Raw genomic sequence first — 22,459 nt, 5'->3', positions numbered from 1 at the left:
GAAAAAAATTGTTATTACTCCTCTTCCGAAACTCTTAATCTAAGAGGTGCGAAACTTTCACTGATTTCTTTGACTTCTTGCGACATTAATTTTGCGGAAGTATTCGTTGACCCCTTCAATGAGTTATTGTCCCTGAAAGTTTTTGAATTTTACAAATAATTAAAAATTTTCAAAATGAGAAGTCGTAGAGACATGGGACTAACTGCATAAGATTTCTTGACCTTTGACATTAAAATTTTTGTAAAGGTCAAGGTCATTCCAAAAATGAGAAATTAAGCATTTTCTATATCTCTTTTGTCTTTTAACATATACTTAATGTCTTTGCATCATTAATATGTACTCTTAAAACTACTTCAAAGATTTCATTCTTGTCCCCTAAGATTGACCGTTTTAAAAGTTATTGCCCCTAATGCGAAAAACAATGTTATCGCTACTACTTCAAAACCGTAGACCATAGACGCACAAAACCTTCACTTATGTCTTAAGGGTCTTTAGGTACACCTTCAATGTATAAATGCGAAAGGATCTGGTGACTCCTTATAAAAGTTATTGCCCTTTAACTTCTTTGCGCATAATATCAAACCTTATCACTTAAGAACTAAAAATTTTAGAGGCACTGGGCCAATAACAGTGTGATCATTGACCTTTGACCTTGAAATTTTTTTCAAGGTCAAAGGTCAAGGTCATTTCTAATTTTTTAAAATTTTCATTTTTCTATCCTTTAAGCACTTTTGGTTTCTTTTCCATGGTATTTAATTTTGAAATGTTAGATATTAAACAAAATTGAACTGAAAAGAAGGTGAAACCTCTTTTTGTTTTTGGACACGTTGTAGAGAAATTAATTATTATTGATAAAGCACATTTTACAACAACTCTTTCAACAACTATTTCATTACAACGTGTATTGGAAACAATCCTCTGTTAAAACAAATGTCCAAATAGTTTTATTCTCAATGACCGTGTAGTGTAGGACAGCGCCGCGAGAATTCCATCAGCATCGAAAGCAAGTTTTTTGACTTGCCTAGATAGCCGAGCGGTCTAGCGCGCTAGCTGTTCCTGTACTGCTAGGAGACAGATTCCGAAGGTCGAGAGTTCAACCCCGGGCTGGGGCGGAAGTTGGTATCCATATAAAAGCGAATTTCTTTGTGCTTTCCATATTAATATTTCTTCACTTAGGACAGTTATTTTAGTTGAAGAGTTGTTGTAAAATGTGCTTTATAAATAATAATTAATTTCATTACAACGTGTATTGGTAACAATCCTCTTTTAAAACTAATGTCCAAATAACTGTATCTCACTTCTATTCTCAATGACCGACATACCGGTATATATATATGTGTGTGTGTGTTTATGTATTTTACATTTGAGCTTTCTGACAGCCTTACTATAACTGCGAAAATCAGCTGTGCTCCAATTATTGAATTACTATCTTTTTATCGAAAAAAAGTTTATTGTTATAGGCTGCATGGAAGCTTAAGGTTATTTATCCCGATGAAATATATTAGTGGACTTTGCATGTAATATGTTTCTATTTCAAGTCTTGTATTTAAGGGTTTCCAGTCTTGAATACCAATACCACAGATTATGATAAATCGTCACATGAGGTACAGAAGATCCTGATTCATGTCTGCCTGCAGGGGTCGTTTTCAAGGCCAGGGGGATACTGCATGTGCTTCTTTCTCATTCTCACATGTTCGATGGTACTTCTTTTCTAAATATATACATGTATTGTGAATATTTCATTATCTAATCGAATTTGCCATTTCTATATGAAATACAATACATGTTTAACTTAATTGCATCACCATTCTGAAAAAAAAAAATAATGTGTTTTATAAATTAATGAAGGATTTCTTTAATTATATAAATTTAAGATTTGTTTACACATTGTTTCTCTTCTGAATTAACCCACGTTTACCTTTGCTGTGGTTTTAAGCGGCAATGTATAAAATTGTTGAATGTCATTTTCATGAAGCTCACGTATAGAAATACATGTATACACGGATATGTTTTTATTTATTGTATACATGTTGTTTAACGTCCCTCTCGAGAATTTTTCACTCACATGGAGACGCCACCACTTGACGGTGGAGGGTACAATTTTTTTCTTATGCTCGGCACCTAGGGCCTTTGAGCAGAGAGGGATCTTTTTCGTGCCAGCACCTACTTCGACACGGGACCTCGATTTATACGGTCTCATCCGAAGGACCGGACCACGTCTCACAGTGGGATTTGAACCCTCGACGTAAGAATTGACTCCTTACTTAGCGACTCTAGAGCAGACGCTCTAACCATGGATATGTTTTTAAGTGATGCTAGAATGAGGCTGCAAAGACGTTGATAACACTATAATGATTTAGGCCAGCAAGAAATCAATATTTAACCATTTTTTTGTGTTTAAGGGTGCTCTAAGCACTGCACACTTACAAGTTTTATTAATGGGTATATTTTTGAACATTAAAGTGATATTGCCTTAGAAGTATGATAAGAAAAAAATGGTATTTATAGTTAATTGAACAATTTATGTTGAATTGAAATATTCTTAACATTATATTAAACCTAGAAGAAGTGTTTGATTTCATTCATAATTTCCTTTTATTTACCCAATGTAAGTAAATAAAAGTGATTTCTGTTCACAAATAGTCCTCTGTCTTTTCTGCGGAAAGAAGACAGTACCAATTGATGAAAATGAATAATCCCAATACCCAACCTTGATATGAAATATTTTTCTCCAAATCCTAAAAAAAAATTTTCTGTTAGTGCTTAGCGCCTACTTAAACATGTAATTTTAAGGTTTTTTTTCAAGTTAAGTATGAGTTATTTTTGTGTTAATCACACATTCTTGTCATTTTTCATAAAGTGCTCCTTGTAGCTCGCCTTCATGACATGCGTGTGTGTGACATACAAACCAATAACTGACTTCAAACATTTAAAAATTCATTAAATAATCACACACACACACACACACACACACACACACACGAAAAAAAGAAACCATGATTAATTCTCAAACTTCAGGTGGTTGTAGATGGAACCCAATGGCAATGTGAAGTATCACTCACAACAATAAATTTTACTTCGATCTGCCCAACAAATGAAATAGATTACATCAAACGTTCAAAGGAGAAAAACTGTGAAGATATTCAGCAAAACTGTACGACAAATTCCAATTTCAAATATCATTGTGTTATTGATACAACTGGGTCGAATTTCATTGAAGTGTGTGCTCCTCAGAGATTTATTTTTGGTAAGAATTGTAAGCATGTTTATCTTAATAAATGTATTAGACTAATAAGAAATTTGAGTATCAGAGATTCTTTAAAATAGAGATATTTTGGTCAGTAAGTAGATTGGTAAGTAGCTTAATGAATTTTAAAAAGAACAATTAATCATTTGATAACTGTTAACTTTTACAAACCTCTTCACAAAGAATTTAATTCAAAATCTGGAAAAAAAAATGGTTATCCTGAGTGTTGCGCTTGAAACTAATGAAATAGAGAAAATCTGTTTTTGTGATCAATATCCTGCCAGTTGTGTATGATTTAAACGTTTTCTAAAATTCATTATAATAATTTATGGCATTTTCTTAAACAGAATATAATAGAAATTACCTTGTTATATAGTTCTTAATTTCATTTTTTTATATCTCTTATAGGTCATTATTGTACTGAGTTTAATAAAGGAGGAGCAAGAGTACAAGAACACTATGGATATGGATGCAAGCAGTTTAACGAAAACCCTTGTCCGGAAGCATATCCTTCGTGGAAATGCTACGAGTGTAATGTTTACATTTATGTTATTACATATTGTTTGAGGATAACTGTCTTAAAATTACGTATTTGCAAACTCTAATGCTTATTGAACGGTTGCAAGATGAGTTGAGCCTGTGACATGTTTTCGGTACCGATAAGACGTATTAATGCTTTTACCTTTTGAGTATGATTAACAGTCGCAAAAACCAAAAAAAAAGAAGTATATTTTATTTTTACCTCATTTTCTTCATCTCCATTAATCTGTTCGTGTTATGTTGTTAAAGCTGAACACGACTCGATATCATTATCTAAAATACATGAACACAAGAGTATACTTTTCAGATTCGTCAATTTGACTGCTTTATTGTTTCGGGTATCGGCGTGGAACGGCGACCCGTGTTCGAGCTGGTTATCTTGCATTTACCTTTGTTTACATTTTATCGCAGTTACCCGATCTGTGTATGTTTGTATACTGCACCTACCTGTATAACTACTGTAAAGGCCGGTATTCACGGTAAGATTTGTATTATAAGATTTGTATTATAATACACAGTCTTATTGTGTATACACTCTTAATACAGTGTATCATAAGATTTTTCAAAACTTACAAAAATGTATTAATAATAAAGCAATGTTCTATTTCCTAATAAAAGTCTTAACTTACCTTTCACTTTCAACCAATGAAATGAACTGACACTAGGGGTCGACCTATTTTTATCATTACTAAAAAAGCATATGGTAGGTAATAATAGTCGACTTAACAAGTAAAGACGTGGAAACACTCGTGGTTTTATGGAAAGGGGAAGAGGACTCGTGGAATAGATCAAGCAGTGCATAGTGCGTTGATAGACTGCTATCAGAACCTCATCCTCCATTTTTTTTATTTTGACAGAGACAGAAATATGGCGGGGAAAATACGTAGGAATACGTGGTTTATTTACAATCTTATAAGATATGTATTAGCTTGAGTACAAGAAAATATTACAATACAAAAGTATTATAATACTTGTATTATACTACAAATCTCGTCTTATATATACCTGCCTTAATTTTTTTTGCGAGAACATTATTTTAGCGTAATTACACGAGGCGGTGGGCTGGCGAAAATTAAATTCTCATGTATAATAGCATTTCTTAAGATCATATAGAGCAATAACCACAGTTCGTGAAAATTTCGTGATTACACTGAACAGTGACAAAGTCCTGCCATTTATATAGACCTCTGCAGGTATAACAATTCCCTATACTAAAATGGCAGTTCAATTATTTTCTGAATCGTGTTCAGCTTTAAGTTTATATTAACAAATACGTCATTAAGTTTTTATCCCGCTATATAACGAAATCACAACGAAAAAATTTCTTTCTTGTAATAGCTAATTTTACTTCAGCAAAGCCAATGCATACATGTAAGTCTTGCCTATCAAAATGCAATTTAAAAAAACAGATGCTTAAGAAGTGCTTTAAATGCTGTTTGCATGCGTTGCTGACTTTCATTTACATTTTTAGTACTGTTTTATTTATATTTTTTTAACAGTAAACCAATTTTTGTTTTTAGGTCACCTGAGTAACTCAGGTGACCTATTGCTATCCGTTTTCGTCCGTCGTCGTGCGTTGTGCGTCGTGTGTCGTGTGTAAACATTTGAACATTTTCAGCTTCTTCTTTGAAACCACTGAACCAATTTTAACCAAATTTGGTATACAGCATCTATGGGTAAATAGGAAAAAAAATTGTGAATTTCATGGTCCCCGCCTCCCATGGGGCCTGAGGGGTTGGGCCAAAACCACTAAAATTATTGCAATCTTTAGAACTCTTCTTCTTTACCCCTGGACATCAAGCAGGCAAACTGTTGGCATGAATGTAATGAGCATTGGGTCCTCTACCAAAATTGTGAAATTCATGGCCCCAGGGTCAGGGGTTCTGGTGTTAGGGCGGGCTGTATAGATTATATAGTAAAAATGCATTTATTCCTTGAAAATCTGCTCCTTGGTATTAAATAATCTAACTAAGCACATAGTTATGATGAGGAAGAGTGTCTTCCAGATTTGTGAATTTTATGGCCCCAGGGTAAGGGGTTCTATTAGGGTGGGGCTCTATTGATTATATAGTGTGGGGCTCTATTGATTATATAGTGAAAATGCATTTATTCAAATCTTCTTCTCTACTCATGGGTATTAAATAAACTAACTGAGTACATAGTTATGATGAGAAAGAGTTCCTCTTCCAGATTTGTGAATTTTATGGCCCCAATGTCAGGGGTTCTGGTGTAAGGGCGGGGCTCAATTGATTATATAGTGAAAATGCATTTATTCTTTTAAAATCTTCTTCTCTACTCCTAGGTATTAAATAAACTAACTGAGTACATAGTTATGATGAGAAAGAGTGCCTCTTCCAGATTTGTGATTTTTATGGCCCCAGGGTCAGGGTTTCTGGTGTTAGGTGGGGCTGTATTGATTATATAGTAAAAATGCATTTATTCCTTGAAAATCTTCTTCTCTGCTCCTGGGTATTTTATTATCTAACTAAGCACATAGTTATGATGAGCAGGAGTGCCTCTTCCAGATTTGTGAATTTTATGGCCCCAAGGGTCAGGGGTTCTGGTATAAAGGCGGGGCTGTATTGATTATATAGTACAAATACATTGATTCTTTGAAAATATTTTCCTTTGCTTCTGTGTTTAATACCAATGATCCAAGTACATATAAATTTATGATGAGGAAAGGTGCATCTAGCAAAGTGGTTTTTAATGCCCCCTGGGTCAGAGGGAGGGGGGTTACATATTCTAAAAATAAATTAATGCTTTGAAATCAGCTCTTTGGATTTAATCAACCATTTTATGATGAAATTTTCTAAATTTTGAATAATGTGGCCCCTGAGTCAGTGGTTTCCTTTGGGTGAGGTGCACAACTGGGTATAAAGTGGAAGTGCATTTTCTCTTTGTTACTCTGATCTACCTTTGGGTATTAAGTAAATAAAGTAAGCATGCTAAGTTGATAATTATGATAAGCAATGGTGCCTCTTTCAAAATTGTGAATTTCATGGCCTCTGGTTTAAAACACGAACCAAATTTAATTGTTTGAAAGTTGTTACACAATACTCAGGTTACCTATAAGGCCCGTGGGCCTCTTGTTACATTTAATGTTTTGCATTCACATCGATTTTCCAATGAAATGTCCCTTAATATAGGCTTTCAATACTTGATATCGCGATTAATCAACTCTGCGGAACTCTTTCGCGATGGAGATAGGAAACGTCTGTTTGATTGGGACAAATATGCTATTAAATACAATGCAAGATCGGTCAATGTAGAGCTTATAAGGATTGATAAGTTAAAAATCCTAATGGAATACATTGCTTAATTATCGCTGAACCAGCTTGATTAATTTTTGAGACGAGCTGATCCTAAAATGTTTCATTTTTAACGATAAATTTTAACTAAGCGGACTCTTCTCATAAATTTTTCATTGAAAATCGTCAGACTTTAAAACTGAAAAAAATATTCTAATCTTTCCTTAGCTTACAATATTATGGTGGCATATTTCTGCCCCTTGTGTGCAAGTTATTTTTCTATCAAATATGTCGACATGCAAGATAGATATGTTGACATGCAACATAGTTATGTCAACATGCAACATAACTAAGTTGACATGCAAGAAAATTGCAATCAAATAAATATTATAAAAAATTTTCAAAAATCTCAAATATGGCCCACATGTGACATCAAACATGCTAGATGTTACTTATTTATGTTAACATGCAAGATAAATATGTTGACATGCAACTTATTTATGTTGACATGCAACTTATTTATGTTGACATGCAACTTATTTATGTTGACATGCAACTTAGTTATGTTGACATGCAACTTAGTTATGTTGACATGCGAGATAAATATGTCGACATGCAACTTATTTATGTTGACATGCTACTTATTTATGTTAACAGGCAAGATGAATATGTTGACATACAACTTATTTATGTAAACATGCAACATATTTATGTCGACATGCAACTTATAAGTTGCATGTCAACATATTTATCTCGCATGTCAACATAAATAAGTTGCATGTCGACATGAATAAGTTGCATGTCAACATAAATAAGTTGCATGTCAACATAAGTAAGTTGCATGTCAACATAAGTAAGTTGCATGTCGACATAACTAAGTTGCATTTCAACATAAATAAGTTGCATGTTAACATATCTAAGTTGCATGTCAACATATTTATCTTGCATGTTAACATAAATAAGTAACATCTAGCATGTTTGATGTCACATGTGGGCCATATTTGAGATTTTTGAAGATTTTTTATAATTTTTATTTGATTGCAATTTTCTTGCATGTCAACATATTTATGTTGCATGTTGACATAGCTATCTTGCATGTCAACATATCTATCTTGCATGTCGACATATTTGATAGAAAAATAACTTGCACACAAGGGGCAGAAATATGCCACCATACAATATACTTTTTGGAGTCCAATTCTTGGCAATACATTGTACATTTGGCATTAAATTGATCGAATCATTTGATTTTTACTACTGTAAACTATGGCATGTATCCCCAAAATCTAGAGCTTTCTCGACTCTCCCGCAAAAGATCGGTAGTAAGTTATATAACTCCGAGGTACTTTCGATAGTACGTATTGGAAATTAATTTCTTATATTAAAAACATTCTGTTCAATAGATGTATTATTTTAAAACAAAGTTTTGATGGAATAGAAGATTTAACTGAAGAAAGATAAACTTTTTTGATGCAAATAAAAAAGGTTTCCAGTATTTTCAATTTTCTTGCCAAATTACAAGTAGAACTTTAATAATTATATATTAGACATATCAAACAACAAACATCAGCAAGAGCGCTGTAACTTGCATAAGGCAATAACAACATATCATGACCCGAAAGATAAGGGAGTATATCGTTTTACATTTCGCAGCACAGTTAAGGTTACAAAAAGGAGGCGGAGCCTAATTTGTACGGGAAAACTTGACTATGACATCATACACAATATACGTCATACAACATTTCTTTAAAATACCACAAAATGAGTTTATCTGCTAATTTAACCAGTAAGATATCATCAAACTACATAAAAACTTACTACAGCGTGTTGTTTTGTCGTTAGTTAAATCCCACATTACAAGTTATTAACAAGTCACTGATCGCAATACACTTGTCGATATGACGTCATTTATTACAACGTGACGTAGTCTGTATGCAGTGAGAGACAGATCAAGTAATATTTTCACAGCAAAATATATATTCTTTAATTAAATAAAATATTATTTACAGATATTCTATGGGACAATAACTTGAATATAATGTCTTCTTCACTATTTTATTGATACATTTTCTGCACATTACGTATTTAATTGACACTGCCGTATATTTGTATACAAGTACATCGGAGGGTAATGTGGGGGGTCTTATTAAATCGATCTAGTGCAAGGGCATACACTCTATGGATCAAAGTAAGCTTTTACATTTCAACTATAGAACTAATAAGGTATCTGAAAAGTGCTGCGATCCTGATGAAATCTTAAAAACAATTTAATTATATCAATATTTCATGCCGCTGACCAGCAAAAAATATAGCATTCGGTCATACAAGTATAATTTTAACAATGCAATTGCAGAATTTAGACAGGATCGCAGCACTTTTCAGAAACTACAATGCTTTTTGAAAATATTTATATACTAAACTTGGAAATTTATCTTGGTTATGCCCTTGCACTAGTGATATTTATATGTAACATCAATACTTTAAATCAATGTGCTAAAATCCCGTGACTGCCGCATCACGTGACTAGTCTAAATATAAAATATAATCGTCCTCGATACATAGTTATTAATCATAATTACAATTATCCAATACAAATGTTGTACTAAAAATAATCGCCATCCCGATTACGAATACATTTTTAAATACAAAATTTAGTCGATATTTCCATTGCGCACCTTAACTGTACTGCGTTGTGTGGCTTTCTTTTTTTCTGTCTGTAAGAAAATTTGGTCTCAACAACTCATTACAGATCCTTGAAATTTAAGCAGATTATTTTCTAAGGCATGTGGATGATGGGATTTTTTTTATTCAAATGCGATGTCAAATTCCTGTCGAGCCATGCGTCTGCCCATTTCATACATTTTTACATTTTCGTCGTTGTTTTCTCATTAACAAGTCATTGCATGAAATTTCTAAATGAACACCATATGATTAAATATATTAGATTCATTATAGTAGAAATCCCTGTCAACTTCCTGCTTATCTGTTTGTCTAACGGTATCATACATAACACATTTTGTCGATGTTTTTTCAACAACTACAATGTAGCTTGTACCTTGTACAATGTACCTTGTAGATGCTTCGATTTTTTCCCACATTGATTGCTGATAAATGCTGTATGGTGGAATTCATTTCTGTTCAAATGCAATGTTAACAGTTTGTTAAATTGTGCATCTGTCTGTTTCAATCATTAACGAGGCTGGGGGGTGGCAGCCATTTTTAGACTATTTCAATCTCCTTTAAAAGGAGAGCTCCATATAAAGATATACGAAAATGATCAAATTTTAAAACTAAAATCTTTGAATTTCTTCTTTGTCAAATGATAGTTGACAGCTAAAGATACCGTATCTAAAAAATAAGTTAAATCTGGTGGTTAATTTGGAATTAATTTGTTGACCCACCAGCCTCCTTAATTTTCGTTACATTTTTCAAATTTGCGGATGTTTGAAATTTTAGTAGTACTTTGTAGAGTCATGTTATATAGTGATTTTTGTGTTAACTTAAGTCTACTTCCTGTATATCCGTGCGTCTGTCCGTACTATACAACACCAGGTTTCGTCTCATTTCTCTCAGCAACAACCCATTGCGGAAGCTTACAATTTTAGCATAACTTTCATTTTTCAAATCCGGTGTCAAATTCATATTTATCTGATCATCTGCCTGTACCACATTCCTTAAATTTTATTGCAATTTTTATCAAATTAAAAGTATTTTTAAAATCTTTATAGCGACCACACAGTGTTGAAATGATATTTCAAAGATACACAATAGAACCTGTGTAATCTGACATGGAATGAAAGAATAGGTTTGTGTCAGAATAGAAAGGCTGTCAGGTTGCAAAGTGTAAACTAAGGGAAAGAAATTAAGTGGCACAATTCTCAGGGTGTCGGGTTGCGCAATGTGCCGAATATGACAGTTTTGATTGTAATTTTATTTCTGTGGAATTCTTTATCACTTATACATGTACTAGTCTTACACGTCTTTACTTTTTATGCATAGATCCTGGATGTTATAGTCTTATAGAAAATGAGAAGAAAGCTGTCACTTCGACCGATCAACAAAATATCACCATTCGGTAGCTTTTTCTTGAATCTTTTTGTTCAATATAACTTTTTAAAAACATGTGACTTAACATATGGTCTATTGGTTTATATCAGAATCAAACTTAGAAGTATAATCAATTTTAATTTTTGTACTTTTTTAGGAATAAATCATGCGGTACTCTGTGCGATGAACGGACTCTTTCAGCGAAGATTTCCATGACCTTTATATATTTACTACTAATGCTTCTTGTGACTTTCGTGACGATCGGCCTTTTTTGGCGATTTCGTAAAAAGGGTTTCCCGGTATGTGTTATCATTTGGTAAAATCAAAGTTTCAAAGTTTTTTCTTCAGTTATCTACATGTATATGTATGCTATTTAGTAATGCAATTTGAATGACTCAAAATAAAAGTGAAAGTCTGAAATTCGTGGGTTTTTATTAACCTGTCAAAAGTTTTATTAAAACCTTTTTATCAGCTTTCTCATAGCATAAATTGTTTTTAAAAAAGGCAAAAACATAGAAAAAAATCCATTTTTTTCATCGTTATCAACTCTGGACACAAATTCTCTATAGCTAATATATCTAAGTTTTCCATTTAAACGCGATAATGTTATGCATAAACACAGTCAATTTTAACAATTAAATGCAAAACTCTTTGCGTTGAAACGCAATTACGAGGGCTGTTCAATAAATAATGTCCTCGGTGCTCAGAAAGAAGCAAAAGACGCTTTTCAATGATTTATTCTTCATGATTTTACTAATTAATCTCTTTAAAAAAAAGTACATGTCCGTAACATTTTTTATCCAATTTCTGATCGTTTGTAGAACTCATTTTTTGGGTATGACCCTTAGTATACTGGAAAATGGCAGATCCAATGATTTCCCGGACTTGTTTCTTTCTTCTGAAAGGTGTTTTTTTTTCCAAGTTTGGAAATAGAAACAAGTCAAAGGTCAAAGATCTGGCGAATATTGTTAATGTGAAAAAAACATTAACTTTCTGTTTATCCCGAAAACCCCTTAACTCTTCAGGGCATGCGGGTTTGGACGCTGTCTTGAAGAAATTCAGTGTAGTGGATTCCTGATTCTGGGTCTTTCCTCTAATAAACCTTTTGATTTTTTGGCCAAAGAAGTGCTTTCTAGACTCCTCCAGAAATTAAACTGTCTCTCCGAATACGATTTTGAACAACAATATCACTAATGTTTAAGAAAATTACATGTAAATCTGTCTTTGTGCTCTTGCATACCTGTGCAGTCGGACATTTAAAGTTTTTTTTTTATAGTTTTTATCAAGTACATCTTATGATAAATTTTGTTTTTAGGGTTTTAAGCAATATATTTAAGTTCCAATATCTGTTTGAAAATTAAACAAACGTGGATAACTACAATTACTGATATTCTAAAATAATTGTTAAGAATTTCGTACACGCTGTCATTTTCACACATTTTTCAAAATATAGGGTGACCTCTGAGTATCAAGCTTTCTTTTACCGTCAAACGTTTCTTAAATAGAGTGTAAACTACCCCCGATGTGATGTCTATCAAATTTGCTATGTGTCTTAAAGTCAATCATACATCATCAAATATTATTTGTTGAAATTTGGCAAACAGTACATAAGTTGTTATAATTTTTGTTGGCAAGGAGGGTACCCATTTTTGATGCCCATTATATAATTTTTTATCATTGAAATCCACCTGCTCTTTGTCTATAAAACAGGCATTGCCTGCTGTAAATGTCACATATTTCAGTAAATAATTCTTTGGGATTTTTAACAAGTTTTAATGGAGCTTTTATTTTCACTCTAGTTTACTGATTCTTTACCATTCATTTATAATGCAGTGTCTCGAAGAGCCCTTGTTTCCCAGCTTCTCACGATGAAACTATGTGATGAGAAGTGGTCACATAAACTGTTATAAATTCATGAAAGATTCAATAATGAGAGAAAGTCAAGTTTATTGTAAAATGATATCTGTAATGTATGTCATATAGTTCAGGACATTATTTATTGTACAGCCCTCGTATCTTTGCATTTATAAAAATCGTTTAAAGATTTTTTTTTCACTGAAACATGTTAAACACAGTGATACTCAAGTTTCAAAATCGGACAACAAACCACTTAAACTTCCATTTAATAGGGTCCGAAATTTTAATGCACTGTTTGGAATTCCCTTTTCAAGTTTAGCTTTTAAAAAAGCTTAGAGAGTCAGCCAGAGGATTTTTCTTCTCTGTGACAATGTTTTAAAAAAATAATAGAGAATATAAGTTCAATAACCCTATAATACTTAACAAAAGACCTTCAACTGACGCGTCAAACACTTCGTGAAATAAATTCATACAACTGTGTTCTCCGCTGCGTAGATCCGATGAGAACTATTCAAATTTCTGTGAGTCTGGTTAAAAAAAATGTTTGGAGCTGTTTACAAAGCTTCTATAAATAAATAAGCATACATGTATTTGGCCTTCCTGTTTGAGTTGAAATTAAATTTACAAAATACCGTGGTGGTAAATATGGATTTCTGGGTTTAATCTTTACTGATTTTTACTGAAATGAAATTAGCAACAGTGATTTACCGCAAAACCACTTCCCAGAATTCCAAAGCACGCAAGCGCATTTGAAGTTCTTCATATCATACCTAGTCAGCCCGTGGGCTGACTAATTATGGAAATATTCAACAGTGCTTAAATACTTATTTAATCTATCTGTTACCATTTAGCTATTAAATTAAGCATGTCAGAGTAATCGTTTTTTCTGAAAAATGTTGATCATATAGTGAAATTGTATAAATTCTTGAAAATCTTCTTTCCTCTCCCTGTATATCAAGTAAAAGAACTACTTTTATGGCTATAACAAACAAGGATAATTCTTCTTAAATCCTGAAGATCAAGGCCCCCGGGTCAGGGATTCTAGGGCAAAGGGAAGAGGCTCTTATAATTCTATTGTGAAAAAGCATTCTTTTATTTATATTTGTTCAATTTCTTCTTTTTTACTTGGCATTTAGGACATGAAGTACAGTCGCGGTTATGATGAGCAAGGGTGCCTCTTCCAAATTTGTACATTTTTAGCCTTTGGGTCAGGGTCTCTGGTTTAGGATGGACATGTCCATCAAATGGGTAAAATGCATGAATTATATAGAAATATTTCTCCTCTTCTCATGGACATTATAATAATAAACAAGCTAAGTGAATGCTTATGATAAGCAAGGGTGTTTCTTCCAAAATTGTCACATGTATTTCCCATAGGTTGGGGGTTTGGTGAAAGCTAAACGGCTCTGTTATATCGTGAAAAACACAATTTCTTGAAAAATATTGTTTTCTACTCTAAGTTATAAATCAGTGAAAGCTGGTGTTAAATTCTTATGGTCAAAATTACTTTTTTTCAGGATCGTCAATTCCATGACCTATCCCTAGCCAAAAAATCTGGTGTGAATATGGGGTTCTAGTGATAATATAATTAAATTGAGTTATTTCTACTGAATAATCGTATCCTTTTCGAACTGTTGTGCAGATGACAAAATGCATCATGACGAACAAGAGCACGTCATGCAATTTTTAAGTGTTTTAAGGGGGGTCCTAATGTAGAGGGGTCTGGTGGAAACTATTACTTCCAACCATTATTCGCGTGCGAGTAGTACCCACAAGTTCCGCGAACTTCTTTAAATTGCGAATATCAATCGACGTCACACAAAAACTTACACAAGCGACATAGAATATTATTTTATAGAATCTTTGCTACTAAACACATAATTATTGTACCCCTGCTTCAAAAATACATCATTATGCATTGATTCATTGTGATACATTGCTATGTAATTAAAACTTACTTATGCTTACCAGGTAACCAATTGTAACACACACAGGCAGACACAGGAAGACAGAGAAGACAGAAAGGGGACAGCATTAATTGCACAACGGACAGAAGAAAAGGTTTCGGTCATAAATCAATCAAGAAATTTATTATGTAATCGAAAAATTTATCCTGATAAATTTATTTACAAATCAGAGTATTTTCAGGAAGGAAAGGTATGTTCCATAAACAAAATAATCCTGTAGATAAAATTTGGAGATAACGAGCCTTAATCAATCTCAAAATTAGCTGAAATAGTACAAATTTTAGCGAAGAAAACACAGGCCTCCTAAAACATCAAATGAATGTATCACCCGGTGTCATGTAAGAGTGAGTAAACCCTACCGCCTGATCACATCCACTGTTAGCTCCCTGTAATTATCAGACAAACAATGAATCTGAAAATACATTTCAATTTTCCGTAAAAATAATGAAATAGAACATTTAATGTAACGTATAGAATGTTTAATGAATAAGAGAAGGTACGATGTAGATGTACAAAAATTGATTTTGTTTTACATTTACATTCTTATCTACTTTAGGGTTACAATTAACACTTTTCATTCCAAGTGTCTTTTAAAATCCAATTTCTTAAAAAAAAAAATACAATATTTTTAAATTAATTACGTATGATTGCTTAAATAGAATACCAATAAATTTTCCATATAATGCATGTGCTTATATTAATTCATACTTGTATTTTTATTGTATTTGTTAAATAAATATTGTGTCTTTTCCCCTTTCCTTAAAGATGCGATAGTCAGTCGACTGATAGATTTTAGAATGAATTTAATCATCAATGTACATGTATTAAAACAAAATCCCGTTCGAGGCGTTGAACTCGAAATACATTACTTTGAACCTACTTTTATATATTTATTTTCAGGAATTGTCGACAATTATGATTGAAACCAACCATTTCTTACAAGAGGACGAGTCCCATAAAGAAAAATACAATGGGCAAACTATCCAATTGACAATCAACTAATCTGATTCCTAACCAGAACTTATATCTAAGGAGAGAAGAAAATTCAAATCATGCATGCCGACGTCAATTTCAAATACCATTTGATTTATGAAAATACCAAGAACAGAGCTATACTGAATTTTGATAAATATATTTATTCAAATCAACTTATCAATTATCCCTATTTTTTTTTCTATAAATAAAGGATTTATATCAAGCATCGACTGTTTTTTTGCATGCGTTACAATCATAAAGCATAATGGGTTCTCTTGATGTGCTCGCTTTGAATACAAACTTATCGTTTCAGGAGACCACAGTCTGAATTAAGAAAAAAATTACAATGAGTGTAAATAGGATTTTTTTAAATTCTGGGTTCGTGTTGTTTATAAACAGCTGTGTAATTTTATAATGGAACGTTTTCATTTCTCAATCTTAAATAAATGTACATGTGTTACACTGACATCATATTTTAATAGCCTTTTCCCATCAATAAATTTTGTGTTTTTGCTGTTGTTGTACAAGCTTGATCACTATCCACTAATCTTTACCTTTTAATAAAACTATTAACATTTTTTTTTCATTCCTTATATTAATTACTCAAGAACTTTACTTCCATATGTGTATTCTTAAATTGTACATTCATGTAACATATTAAAAATTGGGTCTCTTTAATACTTACTCTTTTGTTACAAACGAAATTTACAAGATTTATCAAATATTATGATAAATGACATAGATAAGAAATCCCTGAAATAAAAAGAAATCCATGGTTTTCCTTGGTGCTTAGATATGATACTTTGTTTTGCTATCTTAATTATTCCATACAAATATTTGTACCATTTTTTAACTTTGTAACAGAATCTTATAAAATTCTCTTATTATACTTGGTAAACTTTATTCAAAAACCAATTTAAATGTAAATGTAAGATAAATATTGCTGAATTATCCTTAAAGAAAGGGTAATAAGATATTTTATATTAAAAGGTAATAAATATATGCTTTTGAAATTTGAAACAAAATTTTATAATGTCCCCATCATATTTATTTTTTTGTATAAATCCTTTGCATGCGTCATTTTTGTAGTACTCTATGTATATTGCTTACATTTGTATATTTCATGTCCTTCATTATGATACAAGTTCGCTGTGATATGATTACTTGTAACAATAAATATTCCTCTGTATGATATTGCCGTCTGTGTTGTTCATACCTTTAGGGGTATCATATTATATAACTTTTGTTAATTTGTTTAATGAGTTTGAATCAAGATACTTTTTAAAAGTTCTAAAACGTTTTGTTAAGTTTACTTTAAGTTTCTTCACAAATCTAATTAAATAGCGAAAACAAAACAGTCGCTGTCAATATACTTCTTTTGGCGCTATAATGCATTGAATGTGACCTTTTTGCACTTAAACTTGTGTCTTAATCAAAAATTACTTCTCTGCATTTTACTTTCAATGATTTCATCCAAACACATTTTGTTTCTGATTAAACTGTTTAAAAAATTAAATTATATAATTATATTAATTGTGCTTAAAAAGTTAACTGATTTGCTTAATCTATTATTTGACCTTTCTGCTCTTGCAAAATATGTTTTTCTGGCATTAAAAATTTAACAATTAAGAAAATTTTTCTGAATAATATATTTTTTGAATTATCCTTTGTTTTCTTAAAATTATCTATTTTTATAGCTGCAGAACTGTAGTTTTCCAAAAAGAAAATGTATTGAACCGGTCTGTCAATATATTTCTTTTCGGAGAGCCATGTTCTGCAGCTACATGTATTATTCTATGTCATGTCTATTTTCTTCCTTTTTTCTCCTAAGATCAAAATTGACATCAGACATATTATAATTTAGAACTGTTTTATTTTTTATTCCAACGTATTTGCATCGCCAAACAAAATCAATCAATAAAAACAACATTTTTTGTATTATTTTTATAAGATTCGAGTTTGATCAGTATCTATATAATATTCAGATTATAGAAAAACTTCATCATCGGCTATGGTAAAAATTAATTCTTTTAAAATTTTCTTTCAAAATTATTACCCTTAAAAGAGGAGGCCTCAACGTAGCAAGGGCTGGACAATGGTGTCACTTTATTTTCATTAATATCAAATATCAAATTTTCCACTGTAAATAAAATTCCGATACATTCTCTAGTTCGAATTTTATTGGTCATAAATTGATAAAATTAATTTATTTTACGAGACAAAAGTTAATAACACATGAATGGAAATGTAAATAATTATATAAGACCTGGCCCCGGGATCATGAAATATCTTAAGTTTAATTCAACATTTTTATACTGTACTTAAATTTTACACAAGGCAAACAGATCGAGATTGAAATGTGTTTCAATTTTGATTCATAAAAATGTTAATAGTTGCAAATTTCTAGATCAATTCAATAATTAATAAACATGTTACAGGCATTTGAAATTTTGACTTAAGTCTAAGTCTGTTTCATGATCCTGGGGCCAGATTAAAAATGGCGTGAAATGACCCAGGAAGGAGAGAGAAATGACCTACCGTGAAATGACCTACCGTGAAATGGTAGGGGAGAGAAATAACCTGGGAGAGAAAACATTTTAGAGAGAAATGACCTGACACCGTATTCCCGCCATATTTGGGCATCAGTGTGTCACAATCATATCTACATCCACATTATATATCGAGAAAAACGATAATGTTTATTAACACAACTGAATTGAATTTGATGATTATGACTAATTTTCACATAACGCCTCCATATATCACACTTCATTTTACTAACATGTACCAGTTTTTGTTTGTTTTATTTTGATTATCAGTTCTTTGCTACATATATATGATTTAGTCAAAGTAAAAAGTTATGGACAATGTTAAAGATATTGCAGACAAACAGAATGACAGACAGATATACCGACAAAACAAAAACCGTATACCCTCAAATCTTCGACTACAGGGGCATGATGATGAAATTTTTGTACTCTTATAAGACATGTAGTTTTAGGGAAAAAGACATTTTCATCTTCATAGGTGTTTTCTTTTTCAGAACATTAAACTATAAACTCAAAAACCTATATGATTAAGTTATAACTTAAACTATTTTTATATTTTTTAACAAATCTCAAAGGAATCGACTGAATGTTATTATCGGAATCGTAGATTTACCTTATCAAAGAAATACTTCCCCTCGAATAACTAGATGTTCCAATATATCCATTAATTCAAAATTTGTATATTAAATCAAAAATAACAAAAAATTACGTTTTCATGAAAAAAATATAAATTGTTTGTCAACGAACGGCTTCATTAAATAACATGATTTTTTTTAAAGTAAAAAAAAATCCAAATCCTTCAAACAAAAGATTGATTGAGATTGTAAATTGATGATACATGAATTCATGCATTGCGTCAAGGAAGAATGTTTTAAATTAAAATATTATTACAAAATATTAGTCGTTTTATATATCACAAGAAAATTTATTAACATTTGATCGTTAGTTTCTTCAAGAGAGAAAAAAAAAGATTGATTGATTGTGTATTTAACGTCCCTCTCGAGAATTTTTCACTCATATGGAGACGCCACCATATACCGGTAGAGGGTTGCAAATGTTGTCCTATACTCGGCTCTCGGGACCATTTAGAAGGGATGGATCTTTTTCGTGCAAGCACCTACTGCGACACGGGACCTCAGATTATACGGTCTCATTTGAAGGACAGATCTCCACGTCCCACAGTTGGATTCGAACCTGGGACGTAAGGATCAACTCCTTCGCGACTATAGAGCAGACGCTCTAACCAGTACGCCAAAAGGACGACTTAAGAAGAAGATCATTGTGATAAAAATTAAGAGAATAATCAGTGTAAAAAATCAATCGTCTTAACGGATAATTACGCGAGAGAAATGTAGTAAGAAAAAACTTCTACACAAGTTGAATATGTTGCATTTCAAAAAGAACATAATGAGGGAGAAATTGAGAAGCGACATTGCTTAAAAACATTAATGTTTTGAAGACAAGACTTTAAATAATCAATATCCTGTGAAGAAAATTATTTTAAGTGGAAAAGTTATTGTTTAAAAACGAAATTCCCATGCATATGCATTCATTATGTTTCGTTGGTTTCTATCTATTGATGTTATATTACCGGTATTTCATCTTCAAGAAAAAAAAGCGTATATAAAAAAAAACTTATTACTCTTAGACTCATACTTTAAAATAAATTAGACAAACGTACAGGGATGATTTGGCACAAAATAATAAAAAGTAGCATTTTTGTGAGTTTTTGGATAATTTGTTATAAGGCAAAATGTAGAAACTCGGATATGTATTTATTTAAAAATCCAGAGCTAATTGGAGGTTTCTTTTTTTTATATGAAAAGTATGTTTATATGAAAAGTATGTAACGCTTATGTATGAAAGAATGTTTGAAGCATCCCAATTGCGTGTCTTTCAATTTTCAGAAAGTTCTGATAAAATATGAGTTGGTTAGTTTTTCTAGCAATGTTTATTCCGAGTTTTTGATTATATTAGGGATACTGCATTTGATCAAATTGTATTGCATTGGACAACACTAAATAATGCGCAATTGATTGGAAAGGTAAGAATTTGTTTTATAGAAAAGGTATAGAAAATATGTCTTCTTTTTCTGAAATCCATTTAAACAATTATGTAAACGAGTATTTCAAAGATACTGCACGTAAATGAATATAAACTCTTGCTGCCTTGCATAAATTCGTGATTTTAGTTTAATTGCAATTGATATCCATTTAAATATCCAGATAATTCTAATTTATGTGGTCGTACACTTCAAATTTAAATAATTATCGCTGTATTATTCGAATACATTAAATATCATATAAAATTGATGTTATATACAATCAAAGGAAACGTACAAAATTCTCCAAAATCAAATAACCTTAATATGTGATTTTAGTTCTGAATTATTTAACAACATAATTGGTGAATCATAAATGTTTTCAGATTTAGAGGAAATACACGTGTGCGAAAGAAATTGATATTTTTGTAGGACACAAGGTTTCTTTCAAAACCTTAGCCAAAGGTAAACCAGCGCAGTCAAGCTCGGTGTGGAAAATAACACTGTGTATGAGCCTACGAAAATCACTGATGTCTGGAGGAATGGAGAGAACCAATGCGCTTCGACATCATATGAAATTCAGCCAAGGTTTAAATAGATAAACAGAGTGTATACCAGATCGATCACATTCTGGTTCTACTGGTGATCATTTGAATTGTTTATTTTAAGAATAGATCTAGTAATTTTTGTGGATTCATTTTTAGGCTTATTAAATCAACACACAACATAAAATATTCTCTGATCTGAATTGTAAGAGCAATCGTCTTCATGAATTGCAAAATCTTTCTCATAATGACTTCAAAATGACTTCAAAATCTTTTTACTGATGTAATATATTGTCGTAGTGGGTATGAATTTAACTTTTTATTAGTGTAATGCTCCTTCGAACTAGGCCTATAACAAGTCAAACTGAAATGCAAAAAAAAGATTGTCGAATAAAGATGGTTAAAGATGGTAAGGTATGCATATTTACACAAAACTTGTACGTATAAATTTCTTTTATGTTGATAAATATAACTTTGGATATTTAGGTTGGAATTGTAACTGGTGGGATTCAACCTGTAGGTTGTACGAGATCATGGTTGGAACAACCTCTAACTAGAGTGAAAAGAGACACTGTGGCTAAGGTTTCCAGGAAAGAGACGAAACTATCAGCTGCAGCGATTGTCTTCTTGAACGCTAAGTTCAGCTGCAACTAAAATCAGGAAGCAATCCATGTTTCATTTTAACATGCAAAATAACAGTCATGGTAGTAAAAGAGTAATATTTGTTGAAAAACAACAAATTAACAATCTCAGACCCAAAAAAGCACTGTTGCAACCACTATTGAAATAATTATATCAATAGTGGTTGAGAGTGCATTTCAATAGAAAACATTGATAGTAACCACTATTGAAATACAACCACTATTGAAATAATTATATCAATAGTGGTTGAGAGTACATTTCAATAACAAACATACGTAATAACCACTACTGAAATACAACCACTATTAAAGTAAGTATATACATAGTGGTTGAGCGTGCTTTTCAATAACAAACATAGGTAATAACCACTATTGAAATACGACCACTATTGAAATAGTTATTTCAATAGTGGTCGAGAGTGCATTTCAATAACAAAGGTAGATAGTTACCACTATTGAAATACGACCACTATTGAAATAATTATTTTAATAATTGGTGAGATTCATTTCAATAACAAACATATGTTGTAACCACTATTGAAATAATGTCCACTTTTGAAATAAAGATTTCAATATGGATTAAATTATTGATTTCAATAGTGCTTTGAACAATAAATCCAATATAAATTGAAATAATTATTTCAAAAGTTGCTGACGCGGTGAAACTTTTCTCAAAACTGGTAGTATTTCAATAGTCGTTGAAACCATGGTTACCATATTGAAATGCACTCTCACCCACTATTAAATAATAATTTCAATAGTGCTCGTTTTTCAATAGTGGTTGAAACCTATGGTTATT

General features: G+C 31.7%; 1 protein-coding gene across 2 annotated transcripts in view; it reads left to right on the top strand.

Annotated features, from left to right (window-relative positions):
- Positions 1–16,907, top strand: part of LOC134247525 (uncharacterized) — a 64,849-nt gene extending 47,942 nt beyond the window's left edge. For both annotated transcript variants that reach the window (XM_062729875.1, XM_062729874.1), the window contains 7 exons: positions 1,552–1,700; positions 3,019–3,247; positions 3,656–3,778; positions 11,038–11,113; positions 11,243–11,384; positions 14,914–15,003; positions 15,810–16,907. In XM_062729875.1, the coding sequence (XP_062585859.1) occupies positions 1,552–1,700; positions 3,019–3,247; positions 3,656–3,778; positions 11,038–11,113; positions 11,243–11,384; positions 14,914–15,003; positions 15,810–15,911 (911 nt within the window). In that variant the 3' untranslated portion in view covers positions 15,912–16,907. The remainder of the gene's footprint in view (positions 1–1,551; positions 1,701–3,018; positions 3,248–3,655; positions 3,779–11,037; positions 11,114–11,242; positions 11,385–14,913; positions 15,004–15,809) is intronic.
- Positions 16,908–22,459: the final 5,552 nt, after the last annotated feature.

This window comes from Saccostrea cucullata, unplaced genomic scaffold, assembly GCF_032062105.1.
Source record: "Saccostrea cucullata isolate Sc308-1 unplaced genomic scaffold, CSIRO_AGI_Scuc_v1 ctg2072, whole genome shotgun sequence".
NCBI lineage: Eukaryota > Metazoa > Mollusca > Bivalvia > Ostreida > Ostreidae > Saccostrea > Saccostrea cuccullata.
Note: the sequence above shows the minus strand (reverse complement) of the source record. Positions and strands in the feature narration are given on the sequence as shown.